This window comes from Macaca nemestrina, chromosome 5 (genome assembly GCF_043159975.1).
Source record: "Macaca nemestrina isolate mMacNem1 chromosome 5, mMacNem.hap1, whole genome shotgun sequence".
NCBI lineage: Eukaryota > Metazoa > Chordata > Mammalia > Primates > Cercopithecidae > Macaca > Macaca nemestrina.
This window is the reverse complement of record NC_092129.1, coordinates 112,339,860-112,355,336: the sequence shown is the minus strand read 5'-3', so window position 1 is coordinate 112,355,336 and position 15,477 is coordinate 112,339,860. Positions and strand designations below refer to the sequence as shown.

The window sequence follows — 15,477 nt, the reverse complement described above, 5'->3', positions numbered from 1 at the left end:
GTCTTTTTTAGCCCAATGTGACCAGCTTGAGTAGGAAATCCCTTTGGAACCCAGCTCTGAAAAGAAACTTGATTGCATCATCTTATGTATATCAGAATGAGCCATTGCTCTCACTAACAACTGCTGCCCTCTTGGTCCTCTTATGTAAAAAATTATTGCTTTAAATAGTGATTTGCAGAGTATGGTTCTTCTATTTCTTTTTTCTTTATTTGTTAAAATATTTGAGAAGTAACAGTACTGATCTGTACCTTCTTTTTTTAAAATTTGTGTTTATTTATTTTTTGAGACTAGGTTATGAGATTGGCTAATTTTTGTGTTTTTGGTAGAGACAGGGTTTTGCTGTGTTGCCCAGGTTGGTCTCTAACTCCTGGGCCCAGGTAATCCACCTGCCTCAGCCTCTCAAGGTGCTGGGATTACAGACATGAGCCACTGCGCCAGGCCTGTACTTTACTTTTGTTGAGAATTATTACTCTCACTTTGATTGTTAAAATATAATACAAACTTCTGTTTTTTTTAGCTTGTGAAAAGAGTTCTTGCAAAGATAACACTATGTTTTGTTAGTGTTAGAGCACAAGTTTTGACTTCTAGTTATCCTAGTAATTGCCTGACAAAGGTGAATTTTAAAGTAGAAGTTATGGAGGCTTAAACATTTCAGAAAGCAAGACCAGGTTCTAACGCTAGTTACAGTGTAAAAGATCATGGACTTTGAGGAAGCAGAGTAGGTTAATAGCATACTTTCAAGCAATTTCTTAACTATAAGAGATTGGAAATTAGTTTCAGTTCCATTTGCAACAATATATCTTCCTCTTATTTTTATGTGATAATCATCACATTTATAAAGAAACAACATAATTAGAAATGGAGTATGTCTAAGCAAGAGAAAGTTAGTGAATGTTTATTAATGTTCAGTAATGACTATGGAATAAGTGAATGAGCTGTAGGAGGAGCAAGAGATGTAGGTTTAGAAATCATCCACACAGAAGTGCAAGTTGAAGCCATGGGGCTCTGAAGTACAGAGTGAGAAGCACAAGGTCTAAGACTAAGCCTTGAACATGCTGCCCCCTCTCCCCCACCTGTTAGTGTGTAGGTGGAGAAAGTAACCTACATACAGTGGTTTGAGAGGCATGTCAGAGAAAAATTGCACTGGACAAGTTAAACAGGTAAGGAAGGCTTTATTCAAGACTATTGCAATAGAAGAGAAAGATTAAACTCAACTCTGCTGAAACAAAAGGCAGGAGAGTTTTTAAGCACTGGGTTGAACTCATCTAAAAGTGCTGGAGGACATTGTTGGGAGGTTGGTCAATGTGATTAGGTAGTCTGTGTTTGCTAATTAGTACTTACTGAAGTTAGGCTTCCACCCTCCCACAGAGACTGAGATCAATTGGGACTCTGTCTTTCTTGATGATTATACTTCAAAGGGATGGCCCCGAGGTCCTTGAGAAAGAATGCCTGGGTTGTAAAACTGCCCAGAGGCTGGGAGAAGATTTATATCTCAAAGGGTTGGAGAAAGAATTTATAATTGCATATTTTCTAAAATAAATGCTCTAAGAAAAGGGAGCTCAGGGGCTTATAGTTAGGAAGAGGCCTGTCTTTATGAAGTAGAGTCAACTTAAGGGGAATGTTAAGGCCCTCTTGGTCAGACATTATAATCACTGGCACAGCAGAATGTTGAGATAGAGCTAGATGAAATGAAAATTCCCAGTAGGGGTCAGGTGTGGTGGCTCACACCTGTAATCCCAGCACTTTGGGAGGCCGAGGCAGGCGGATCACCTGAGGTCAGGAGTTGGAGATCAGCCTGACCAACGTGGTGAAACCCTGTCTCTACTAAAAAAGATACAGAAATTAGCCAGGCATGGTGGTATGCACCTGTAATCCCAGCTACTTGGGAGGCTGAGGCAGGAGAATCACTTGAACCCAGGAGGCGGAGGTTGCAGTGAGCTGAGATCGTGCTATTGCACTCTAGCCTGGGCAACAAGAGTGAAACTCCATCTCAAAAAAAAAAAAAAAAAAAAATAAAATAAAATAAAATAAAAAAGGAAAATTCCCAGTAGGAAGGGGCCTCATGACAAGGCCATTTGGTTTAGCAGGGATGCAATGACTGATGCTCTTTATAAAGTATTAGATTAGCAGGTCCAGGACCATGCTTTCCTGAGGGTAATGGTGAGGAAGTTTAGAAGGCCATGGAGACACAGAGCATCAGGGCCTGACTAGTATTTGCTCTAACCACCCCCTCCCTTGGAAAGGCCTCCTGTCACCCCCAGTCCAGGGTGGTTCTGTGAGTCCTGGAGGAGCTTTCCTTGCTTTCACACCTAAGTTCACATCACCAACACGTAGGCATCCTCTTTTGTGTTTCTCCTTTGTATAGTGGCCTTCCCCAGGTATGCTAGACACTGCTGTCTTCTACTCAGCACTGGCTGGGATCTGAGGGCTGGGAGATGGACAAAGGGAAGAAAAAAGATTCAGAATTGAAGAATAATTCAGATTTATACCACTGTGAGAAGTTCTATGACTTGCAAACACTCCGGGAGTAGTTTTTTTATTCCTTTCCCTAGAGAAGGGTTATGTATGGTTTTAGAATTATCCCTGAGCCAAGGCAAATGTAGAATCTTTGCTATATTTTGAGCCATTGATCTGCTATTGGCAAAAATATGCTTTAAAAAAGTGAAATAAGTTAATCCTCCTTTCTCTCTTTTTTAGATAAAGCTATATTGGAGTAAAGTGAAAGCTGAACCATCTGAGAAAGTCTCGCTTAGGATCTCTGTGACACAGCCTGACTCCATAGTTGGGATTGTAGCTGTTGACAAAAGTGTGAATCTGATGTATGCCTCTAATGATATTACAATGGAAAATGTGAGTTTAGCTATTTTTTCATTATGAAAATTCATATTACAAGAGAAAAAAGAAACTTTATTGTATTACTTTAAATATTTAAAGAAAATTTCATTAGTTCCTTTGCATGTGTAAGTCAATAATTAGCAAAGCTTCCAAATAAAAAATAATCTGTATGGTAATGGTTATGTTGGAAAGAAGCTTATGTGGTTAGTGTCCTTGCTGTCTTTCATGAGAATTATCACCTAAAGTTAGATGGGAGGAATAAGTTCTGGAGACCTATGGTACAACATGGTGACTATAGTTAATGATAATGGACCATATACTTGAAAATTGCTAAGAGAGTAGATTTTAAATGTTCTCACTGCAAAAAATGATCAATATGTGGTATGTAAGGTAATAGATATGTTAATTAGCTTAATCATTCCACAGTATATACAAATATCAATATGTCACACTGTACTCCATAAATATATACAATAAAAAAATGCCACTTATAGTTTTCCTTCATTTTCATGTTACATTTTAAGACACTCAAGGAAGTACTAGGAAATTGACTTGCATAATTCTGGGTTACATTAGATAAGAGAGCTTTAGATAATTTTTGAAGCGTGTTCTATTTTGGTTATACATAATGGTTATAACTAATTACAGTTCCCATTGGGCCGGGCATGGTGGCTTATGCCTGTAATCCCAGCACTTTGGGAGGCCGAGGCGGGTGGATCACGAGGTCAGGAGATCGAGACCACCCTGGCTAACACAGTGAAACCCCGTCTCTACTAAAAATACAAAAAATTAGCTGGGCGTGTTGGTGGACGCCTGTAGTGCCAGCTGCTTGAGGGGCTGAGACAGGAGAATGGCGTGAACCTGGGAGGCGGAGCTTGCAGTGAGCCAAGTTCGTGTCACTGCACTCCAGCCTGGGCGACAGAGCGAGACTCCGTCTCAAAAAAAAAAAAAAAAAAAAAAAAATTGCAGTTCCCATTGAATCAGGAATTTACAGTATATTCATGGGGTGAAATCATGTTACTCTGCAGAAAACTTATAAACCAAGAAGTATATGAACATCTAGCATTGCATAAATGAATCCTATATTCATTAGTCATTTGATTTTTATTTATATGTTCTTGATATATTCTTGTGTACCATTGTCAGTTGTAAACTAGATTGTATAATTTATGTCTATTAATGGATTCAGTAGAGTGATTAACAATACATCAGGAAGAAAGTTATACATAGGTTGATTTGGTCATTATATTGTAAAATTTAATTTACTTGTGAAAAATTGTACATTTTCTTCAGTCTATACAACTATTTTTTTCAATCTTTTCTTTTTGTTTTGAAAACTTGTTTTACAACCAATTGGTCATTTTTTTCTCTTTGACTTTTCCTGAGTTCACATTATTTTTATAAGTCTGTAGATCTTGCATTTGATTTAACTGAATATAATAGCATCTGTTATTTTATAGCTTTCTAAATACATTGGTAAATATATAATTACATTTTTTTCTTCTCTACATATGTGTATGTTTGTATGTGTGTACGTGTATGTGCTGTGCTCTATTTACATTTATACATATGCATGTAATATATATATATTTACAAGCATATTTATATATACATATAATATGTGTATATTTACAAGTATATTTATATATACAGATAATATACGTATATTTACATTTTTTTTCCAGATATTAAGATTGCTTTCTCAGCTTTCTTTTGGTTCATATTTTCCTGGTGTACTTTTACATTTCTTATTTTCAACCTTTTGTAAGTTTTTAAGTGTATCTTTTAAATAGCATATTACCATATTGCTTTTGTTTTTCAATCTAATCTAATAGCCAACATCTTTTAATAAGCTTTTATAAGTATGGTAATTCTTTTTCTAATGGGGACTTTTTTCTGCTTTTTTTATATTTTAAAATTTAGATTCTTTTTCTGTGGGCTAGATTAAATTTGTTTTGCTGATTTAGAAGTTATGCATTCTATTTTTGTTACTCTGTTAGTTAAACTGTACCCATATTAATTTATCCTTGTTGGTTTCTAAAGGTTATCAATATTTGAATCTAGTATGCTCCTATATCCTTTTGGTCTCTACCTCTGTCTTTTCCTTCTCCTCCTACCCTGGCCAGATCATTCTGTTCGTGTACAGATTTTTAGCTCCATGTTATCATAGACTGCCCTTTCAATCTATGCTGTTCTTTCATTTTTTAATTGTGGAAATCTGTGTTGATTATTTCTTCCTCTCCATTTTATTTTTTCTTTCCTTCTGGGACTTTTGTTATTTAGAAATTGACACTTTTACTTCCATCCTGCATATCTCTTAGTTTTTTGTTTTATGTTTTCTAACTCTTTGTCTTTTCTGTGTTTCTCTGGGAGAGTTCCTCAGTTGACTATTCAGCTTAGTGATCATTCATTAGCTGTATTTATCCTACTTTAATCTCTTATATTGTGTCTTTTATGTCAGCTATTGTTTTTAGTATCTATCATTTTCCTTTGTTTCTTGTTTTTGTTTTATATTCTAATATTTCCCATTATCTCCTTGTGTGTATTTGATATGCGTATTTTAAATTATTGAATTGACCTTTTCAGTAATTTTGTGTCACATGCTATATGTTGTCTAGTTGGATGTCTTACTTTTACAGTATTTATACTCTTTGGAAGTTTAGTTGATTTGGCAGATCCTCTGATAATATCTATTTGGGAAGACTGAACATCAGGTTCCAATCTGTGTAAGTCCTGTGAATCCCTCCTGAGGGGAGAGGACTAGCCTCATGGACTAGAGAATTACTCTTGATCCTTTCTGCAGCCTGCCTCTATTCAGAGTTTCACTCTTAAACCCTTGGGGAGAAGAGCACCAGTAAGAAAAGGTCTCCTGAGGTTATGATTCACCAGCCCTGAGCGTTTGGAGGAGGAGGAGAGGAAGAGTGAATGCTTGAGGGACATAGTTCTGTCTGCTGTTTTCCTCACTTTCCCACACTAGAAGGGCAGAGGTGCTGACCTGGTATTATCTTTTGGATACTTGCACAGGCAGTCTGAGCTGCTACTGCTGTTGATTTTGGCAGCGAAGTTGCCAGGACTGTGTGTCCTGAGCAACCCCCTGGAGGGAAATAAGGGCAAAATTTAAAAACCTCTCCTCCAGCCTGTTTTCTGACTGCTATGTCTGCTGCTGTGTCTGGCTGCCTTCTGCCTTAGACTGAAGCTGTGCAATTTCTCCCAAGACCAATTCAAGATGTCCGCCACTCTTCCTGGGGTTTTCTCATTATGCATGTTGAAGTTTCCTGCTTGCTTTTATTGTTTCTCCAGTTGGTTCTGGAGGAGGGAGTCAGGAGCCTGTCATAGTAGACTGTTTTGGCGTCTTTTTTTTTCTTGTTAAATTTACATGTGTTGTCAATAGCCTCTTGAATGCCTTGGAATAATTTAAGTATATAGATCTTCCAGGAATAATTTTAGATGTTAGCCTTCTTGTCGTTAGCCTATGCTGCAGCTTTGACAATGCTTTGTTTATTGAGCCAGTGAGAACAGGAAGATTTCTTTATGAGATAGATGCTGCTTTTTCTTTTTTCTTTTTTTAAAAATAAATTTTATTGTGTATATTTGAGGTTTGCAACATGATGTTATGGAATACATATAGGCAGTATAGTGGTTACTGTAGTGAAGCAAATTTACATATTTATCATTTCACATAGCTAAATTTTTGTGACAAAAGAAGTTAAAATTGATTTAATGAAAACTCCAAATATCAGAATTCTATTAACTATATCTCTCATGTGGTAGATTATATAACTGCATTTTTTCATCCCACATATCTGCTATTTTGTGTCCTTTGATGTCCATATTCCCATTTTCTTCTTCCTTCCCCCCTTGCCCCTGTAACCATGTTTTGTTTATTCATTTATTTATTTAAACTTTTAAGTTCAGGGGTACATGTGCAGGTTTGTTACATAGGCAAACTTGTGTCATAGGGGCTTGTTGTACAGATTATTTCATCACACAGGTATTAAGCCTAGTACACATTAGTTGTTTTTCCTGATCCTCTCCCTCCTCCTACCCTCCACTGTCTGACAAGCCCTACTGTGTGTTGTTCCTCTCTATGTGTCCATGTGTTCTCATTATTTAACTCCCACTTATAAGTGAGAACATGTGGTATTTGGTTTTCTGTTCCTGCGTTAGTTTGCTAAGGATAATGGCCTCCAGCTCCATCCATATACCTGCAAAGGAGATGATCTTGTTCTTTATGGCTGCCTAGTATTCCGTGGTGTACGTGTACTATCATTGCTGGACATTTAGGTTGATTCCATGTCTTTGCTATTGTGAATAGTGCTGCAATGAACATATGGATGCATACATCTTTATAATAGAATGATTTATATTCCTTTGGATATATACCCAATAATGGGATTGCTGGTATTGAAATGGTGTTTCTGTCTTAAATCTTTGAGGAATTGTCACATTGTCTTGTACAATGGCTGAATTAATTAACACTCCTACCAACAGTGTATAAGTATTCCTTTTCTCTACAACCTCACCAGCATCTGTTATTTTTTTGACTTTTAAATGATAGCCATCCATTCTGATTGGTGTGAGATGGTATCTCATTGTGTGTTTTTATTTTATTTTATTTATTTTTGAAACAAAGTCTCACTCTGTTACTCAGGCTGGAGTGTGGTGGTGTGATCTTGGCTCACTGCAACCTCTGCCTCCGGGTTTAAGCAATTCTCCTGCCTCAGCCTCCTGAGTAGCTGGGATTACAGGTGTGCACCACCATGCCTGGCTAATTTTTAAATTTTATTTTAGTAGAGATGGGTTTCACCATATTGGCCTAGCTGGTCTCAAACTCCTGGCTTTGTGATCCATCTGCTTTGGCCTCCCGAAGTGCTGGGATTACAGGCGTGAGCCACCACGTACATGGTCTGTTAGCAAAATTTGCTTGACAAAATCTCGGTCTGTTACCCAAGCTGGAGTGCAGTGACGTGATCTTGGCTTACTACAACCTTCACCTCCTGGGTTCAAGTGATTCTCCTGCCTCAGTCTCCCAAGTAGCTGGGATTATAGGCGTGAGCAACCACGCCCAGCTGGTTTTGTATTTCAATAGAGACAGGATTTCACCATGTTGGACAGGCTGGGTTCAAACTCCTGACCTCAAGTGATCCTCCTGCTTTGGCCTCCCAAAGTGCTGGGATTACAGGTGTGAGCACTGCACTTGGATTCTTTATGGTTCTGATTTTCATTTCTCTAATGATCAGTGATGTTGAGCTTTTTCTCATATGATTGTAGGCCACATGTATGACTTCTATGACTTCTATTGAAAAGTGTTGGTTCATTTCCTTTGCTCACTTTTTTTTTTTTTGGAGATGGAGTTTCCCTCTTTTTGCCTAGGCGGGAGTGCAATGGCATGATCTTGACTCACCGCAACCTCCATCTCCGGGTTCAAGCGATTCTCCTGCCTCAGCCTCCCAAGTAGCTGGAATTACAGGCATGTGTCACCATGTCTAGCTAATTTTGTATTTTTTAGTAGAGACGGGGTTTATTCATGTTGGTCAGGCTGGTCTCAAACTCCTGACCTCAGGTGATCCGCCTGCCTTGGCCTCCCAAAGTGCTGGGATTATAGGCATGGGCCACTGTGCCCGGCCCCTTTGCTGGCTTAAAAAAATTTTTTTTTTCTTGTAAATTTGTTTAAGTTCCTTACAGATGCTGGATATTAGACCTTTGTCAGATGCATAGTTTGCAAAACTTTTCTCCCATTTTGTAGGTTGTTTACTGTGTTGATAGTTTCTTTTGCTGTGCAGATCTCTTTCATTTAATTTGATCCCATTTGTCAATTTTTGCGTTTGTTGCAATTGCTTTTGACATCTCTGTCATGAAATCTTTGGCTGTGCCTATGTCCTGAATGGTATTGACTAGGTTGTCTTCCAGGGTTTTTATAGTTTTGGGTTTTACATTTAAGTTTTAATCCATCTTAAGTTAAGTTTTGTATATGTGGTGTAAGGAAGGGGTCCAGTTTCAATCTTCTGCATATGGCTAGCTGGCTTCTGCTCCCAGCACCATTTATTGAATAGGGAATCCTTTCCCCATTGCTTGTTTTTGTCAGGTTTGTTGAAGATCACATAGTTGTAGATGTGCAGTCTTATTTCTGGGTTATCTATTCTGTTCCATTGCTCTGTGTGTCTGTTTTTATGTGAGTCATGCTGTTTTGGTTACTATAGCCTTGTAGTACAGTTTGAACTCTGATAGCATGATGCCTCCAGCTTTGCTCTTTTTGCTTAGGATTGTCTTGGCTATACGAGTTCTTTTTTGGTCCCATATGAATTTTAAAATAGTTTTCTCTAGTTCTGTGAAGAATGTAGTAGTTTAATAGGAATAACATTGAAAGATAAATTACTTTGGGCAGTATGGCCATTTTAACAATATTGATTCTTCCTATTCATGAGCATGGGATGTTTTCCCATTGGTTTGTTCATCTCTGATTTCTTTGAGCAGTGGTTTGTAGTTCTCCTTGTAGAGATCTTTTACCTCCTTAGTTAGCTGTATTCTTAAGTATTTTATACTTTTTGTGGCAGTTGTAAATGAGAGTTTATTTCTGATTTGGCTCTCTGCTTGTATGTTGTTGATGTATAGGAATGATAGTGATTTTCACACATCGAGGCTTTCCTGAAGTTGTTTATCAGTTTAAGAAGCTTTTGGGCTGAGACTATGGGGTTTTCTAGATATAGGATTATGTCATCTGCAAACAGGGATAGTTTGACTTCCTCTCTTCCTATTTGGATGCCCTTTATTTCTTTCTTTTGCCCGATTCCCCTGGCCAGAACTTCTAGTACTATATTGAATAGGAGTGGTGAGAGAGGGCATTCTTGTCTTGTGCTGATAACCGCTGTTTAGATGCTGCTTCTTGAATAGTTCTATGAATTGGTGTCTGAGCAAGAGCAGAAGCAAATCTTCATGTATTTGTATTTTGTGACAGAGTTAGAGTCATGGAACTATAGCCTTTTTCTCTCCAATATGCCTGGCTCTGGCTCCATTGTCTACTTGCCAGCTTGTTGAGACATTATGAAAATTTTTTCTTATTTTATTGTTTTCTTACTGGTGCCTGTTCTAGTTACTTACTGTGGATGCAGCTGCAGTTGTTGTTAGCATTGTAGAAATAGTGGTTGCAGGTGTTTAATTTTATGCTGGAATGTGTTTTTTTCAACTTAGATTTTTTTTGTGATTTTTAAATTCTGACTTTGTCTTAATTTGGTTAATGTAAATTAGAGAGAAGTATCAAAATCATTATCCAAAAAGGTATAATACTTGATTGAAGTAACTTTATTGAAGTTAAATATATATAAAATAAAATTTGCTGTTTTTACCATTTTAAGTGTTTAATTCAGTGACATTAATTACTTCACAATGTTGTATGACCATCACCAATATTTCCAAAACATTTTCATGGCTCCAGACAGAGACTCTGTAATCATTAAGCAATAACTACTCATTTCTCCCTCCCCACAGCCCTTGGGAACCTCTGGTCTGCTTCTGTCTTTATGAATTTATCTATTCTAGATATTTTTGATTTATATAATATTTGCCCTTTTATATCTGGCTTATTTCACTTAGCACAGTGTTTTCAAGATTCTTCCATGTTGTAGCATGTATCAGAGCTTCATTTCTTTCTTTTTTTTTTTGAGACTGAGTCTAGCTCTGTCGCCCAGGCTGGAGTGCAATGGCATGATCTTGGCTCACTGCAACCTCCGCCTCCTGGGTTCAAACCATTCTCCTGCCTCAGCCTCCTGAGTAGTTGGGACTACACGTGCCCGCCACCACGCCCGGCTAATTTTTTGTATTTTTAGTAGAGACAGGTTTCACTATGTCGGCCAGGCTGGTTTCAAACTCCTGACCTCATGAATCACCCGCCTTGGCCTCCCAAAGTGCTGGGATTACAGGTGTGAGCCACTGCATCTAGCCTCAGAGGTTCGTTTCTTTTTACGGCTGAATAGTATTGTGTTGTGTATATACACTACATTTTGTTTATGCATTTTTCTGCTGATGGACACAGGTTGTTTCCACCTTTTTGGCTGTTGTGACTGATGCTGCAATGAACAGTGGCATGCAAGTATTTCTTGGAGTTACTGTTTTCAGTTCTTTTGGGTATATACCTAGGAGTGGAATTACTGGGTCATATTCTAATTCTATGTTAATTTTTTGAGGAACCAACAGTTTTACTCACTCTTTTAGCCCATTTTACCCATTCTTGCTAGCAATGATACTATTCTTTTTAAAGAAAGCATTGCTAATGGGGTACATGCAAATATCTCACTTTTGAAAAAACTGTATCTCATGGATGTTGTCATTTGCCTTGCTTTGATTATCAGTGAGGCTGAATATTTTTCTGCTTATTAATAACTTATATTCCTACTTTTGTAAATTGCCTCGAGGTTTTTTTTTTTTTTTTTTGTAAATGTAGGTCACTGACATTTTGCAGAGTTTATATTAATCTTCAACAAAGTTAACCTGTTTATCTCTGCCAAAAGTATGGGTCATTTTTAATGCTGACCTCTGCCTGTTGGTCTTGTCAAAGAGTAACATGTAAGTTCTCCCTGGCAGAACTCAAGTCCAGACTTCTTAGGAACTCTTAATTGTTGAACAGAGTAAAAGTAAGTGTAGGTAAGAAATGTAGTTTTGGCTGACGGAATGATGAACAAAGCAATTACATATTCACTGCTCCTCAATTTGTGTCATTTTCAAGGTGGTAAACATGAAGGCTAAGTCTTATCTAAGTTACTTGGAAGAAGTGTTGTGGAAGGTTGCTATGAATCCATTCATTCTGTGTATTTTATCTTCTCCTTAGGTGGTCCATGAGTTGGAACTTTATAACACAGGATATTATTTAGGCATGTTCATGAATTCTTTTGCAGTCTTTCAGGTATGTTTTGCTTACTATATTGAAAAGATATTAATGCTTTTTACTATTGCAAACCCTTTCAGAATTAGTGATCATTTTGAGATGTTAACCTTTTGTTAAATGTGTCACTGAAGTGCAGTCTCATGTAAGTATAATTTGAAATGGAAAGATAATCATCTTTCCAGTTTTAAAAGTGAATGGAACAATTCACCATTGGAAAAGTTAATAGAATTGACATTAAATAATTTTTCCTTTATGTACATGTATTTCCGTATAAATATATTTTATATATATTTCCTTGACTGAAATGGCTCTTTATGCATGAGTGTGTGTGCGCGTGTGTGTGTAAGATCAATGTGTGTGTTTGAGTGTGAAAGATCGATGTGTGTGTGCGTGTGTGAAAGATCAATGTGTGCGTGTGTGTGAGAAAGATTGATATGTGCATGCGTGTGTGTAAGATCGATGTGTGTGTGCGTGTGTGTGAGAAAGATCGATGTGTGCGTGCGTGTGTGTAAGATCGATGTGTGTGTGCGTGTGTGTGAGAAAGATCGATGTGTGCGTGCGTGTGTGTAAGATCGATGTGTGTGTGCGTGTGTGTGAGAAAGATCGATGTGTGTGTGCATGTGTGTGTGTGTAAGATTGATGTGTGTGTGCATGTGTGTGTGTGTTTGAGTGAGAAAGATCGGTGTGTGTGTGTGAGAAAGATCGGTGTGTGTGTGTGTGTGTAAGATCGATGTGTGTTTCATGTGTGTGTAAGTGAGAAAGACTGGTGTGTGTGTGTGTGTGTTTGAGTGAGAAAGAGAAAGGTTGAATGTATGTGCATGTGTGTACCTAAGCTCTCAAAAATGAGCACAAGTGAGCAGTGTGGGAGAATGCCTTGATAATTCAGAGAGCATTTAAACTGGTGTTTTAAAAGAAAATTAAAATTATTCTTTTTAGGAATGTGGACTCTGGGTATTGACAGATGCAAACCTCACGAAGGATTATATTGATGGTGTTTGTAAGTAATATATGGCAACATGCTTGTATTTGTCTTTCACATGATATTCAACACTACTTATATAGGTATGGGTATTTTCTAGATGAACATAGAGATTGTGATTTTCATTTTTCTGTTCTCTTCTCCCAAAATGTTTGGAGTTTAATGTACTTGGAAGTACATCTGGGCCATGACATGGAATGTTCATCTGAGCTCCTGTCTAGATCTTTGAAGTGAATGCTTTCCTTTTTCTCTTGTTAATCCTTTGAGGTAGTTATATTTTTGGACATACTGGAAGCTGCTGTGCCTCTGATTTGTATCACAAACTGTGCTATTCTTTTGGAATTATTTAAAAGGAGCAACATATTTTTGAAATATTTTTGTTCTCTAGCTTTTTGATGTTCACCTAGAAAATAGCCCAGATGCCATCATGCCATAAAGTATTCTGGTACACACACACACACATAGACACCACAGACACACAGACGTAGACACCACAGACACACATACACACACACGCACACACACACACACACACACACACCCCCATCAATCTGAGTTCTTCCTGGGCAGGATTATATCTGTACATCCTAGTTTCTTGAATTGCTAAATATAGTTGGCTACCAACTAATAGTAAGTGTGCTTTTAGAAAGAAGTCATAAAATATTTTGACTGAAGGAAATGTATAAATTAGAATGGTTAACCTTAGAAGGGGTTCTCTTTTCTTTCAGGTAAAATTATACTAATATCATCTTGAAAGGCTTCTAGAACTGTCACAGTTTCTATCCCTGAATTCCCTGTTTCTGTCAGGTATTTTGTTATTCCGTGCTAAGCCCCAGGGTCTCTTTGGGCTGATTCTTACCTGATCCTCTGTCCTGAAACTTAAAAGATAATTTTATAGTCTTGAAGATGTTATGAAGTCGTTATGATTTCTCTATATTAAAGACATGTGATTCATTTGGCTTTCCTCACATAACCCTGTATCGTAGACAGTCTTCCAAGCATCTTTTTCCATTTTTCAGTCTCAGTTTTTGCCCATCTTTGTTCTTTTTTACATATTGAATCCTTCTTGATGCCCACTGTAATACCCATTCTCTTGCCAGTAATACTTACTGTATCCTTTACCTTTTCTGAAAACCTTCTTCTACCTTTTCACTGTAATAGAAGGAACCCGAACTCTCACTGGCACATTATGTCTCTGGACACCTTCCCAAGTGATTGACATTCATTCTGTGTGTGGAGTTTACAATTCGTTCTCTCCAGTGACTGTTTTTCTAACTCTTGTCCATGTTTATTTATAGATGACAATGCAGAATATGCTGAGAGGTTTATGGAGGAAAATGAAGGACATGTAGTTGATATTCAAGACTTTTCTTTGGGTAGCAGTCCACATGTCCGAAAGCATTTTCCGGAGACTTGGATTTGGCTAGACACCAACATGGGGTAAAAACTTACAAAGTTCTTTGCCCATATATATTTTGTTCAGTGTTTGTTTTAAATAAGCTTTGCCCTCTTTCTAATGTTTAAGTACAAACATAGTGTAACTAAGAACTAAGTAGACCAAAATGATTTTTTAGGAAATGATATTTATTGAATCTGAATACAGTTTTTGATAAAGCCACACACAAATTATGGCAGGAAGGTCTCATCAATGAGGAGACAGGCCTTTTTTTTTTTTTTTTAATTAATGAAGGGCGATTTTGACTTCCTTAAAGTCTCATGATTCTTCTTGAAGAAAAATTGCTGGGAGTACATTTGTTGTCACAGGATGGGAAGCACTCATGATTATCTCCTGCGACCCCTGGCAGTGCTGCTAACTGAACCATACTCCTCACAAAACATTCCCAGGAGTCACAGGGAGAAGGGGCATGGGTGGTGGAAGGAATTCAGCTTAGCTGATAAAACCCGTACTACCTGGCCTGATAATTGAGCAGGTAAATCATGAAATCCACATCGTATTTTATAGTCAGCTGTTTAAAGATACTTGAGTTAGCACATGAGTGAAATCTCAGGTAAACAAATAACAGCATTGACAGGGATACACAGAAAAACTTCTGCAAATTTAGAGAAAAAATTGGAGTTAAGGTTGAAAATATGTATTTATTATTTATAAAAAATTTGCGAAAAAGTGATGTTTATTCTGAAGATGTAAATATTGCAGGAAGATTTTATTAGAATATGGATTAATATGCAGTATTACGAACTTGCGATGACCTATTCTTTGAAAAGTTGGGATCTACTATTTTATAGTTAAACCTTTTAAATGGTTTTAAATTCAGATATGCAAATAATATGAAAAATTGAACTTCTTCCAAAAATAGTTTAGATTATGTTGACTTATTTCAAAATGTATCGGTTCTTGGTTTTGTGATGTTTATGTTTATTATCTTGACTTCAGTTCTAGGATTTACCAAGAATTTGAAGTAACTGTACCTGATTCTATCACTTCTTGGGTGGCTACTGGTTTTGTGATCTCTGAGGACCTGGGTCTTGGACTAACGAAGACTCCAGTGGAGGTATTGTATTAAAGAGCTGCTTATCAATGTTACAGTGACATTAAGCTAATAGAGCATCAGCTCCTCAATGTTTTCTTTTTTTTTTAAAATGACTGCTTATAATGTTTATCACCGTTTAGAGATTCCTTGGCTTCGTCTTTTGCTTTTTATCTGTTTTATATTTAAGAATGTGAGCTATATTTAGCTTTATAAACTGTTAAATATGGGAAGCCCATATTAACATTTGGGTAGAAAAGTTTATTATTGACCTGAACTAACCATCTCCAAAGGCC

At 37.2% G+C, this 15,477-nt stretch overlaps 1 protein-coding gene across 4 annotated transcripts in view; it reads left to right on the top strand.

The window, feature by feature from the left end:
- LOC105479449 (CD109 molecule) overlaps window positions 1-15,477 on the top strand; it is a 178,409-nt gene that overhangs the window by 114,122 nt on the left and 48,810 nt on the right. For all 4 annotated transcript variants that reach the window (XM_071096842.1, XM_071096841.1, XM_011737403.3 and 1 more), the window contains 5 exons: window positions 2,698-2,850; window positions 11,657-11,731; window positions 12,650-12,710; window positions 13,991-14,132; window positions 15,088-15,205. In XM_071096842.1, the coding sequence (XP_070952943.1) occupies window positions 2,698-2,850; window positions 11,657-11,731; window positions 12,650-12,710; window positions 13,991-14,132; window positions 15,088-15,205 (549 nt within the window). The remainder of the gene's footprint in view (window positions 1-2,697; window positions 2,851-11,656; window positions 11,732-12,649; window positions 12,711-13,990; window positions 14,133-15,087; window positions 15,206-15,477) is intronic.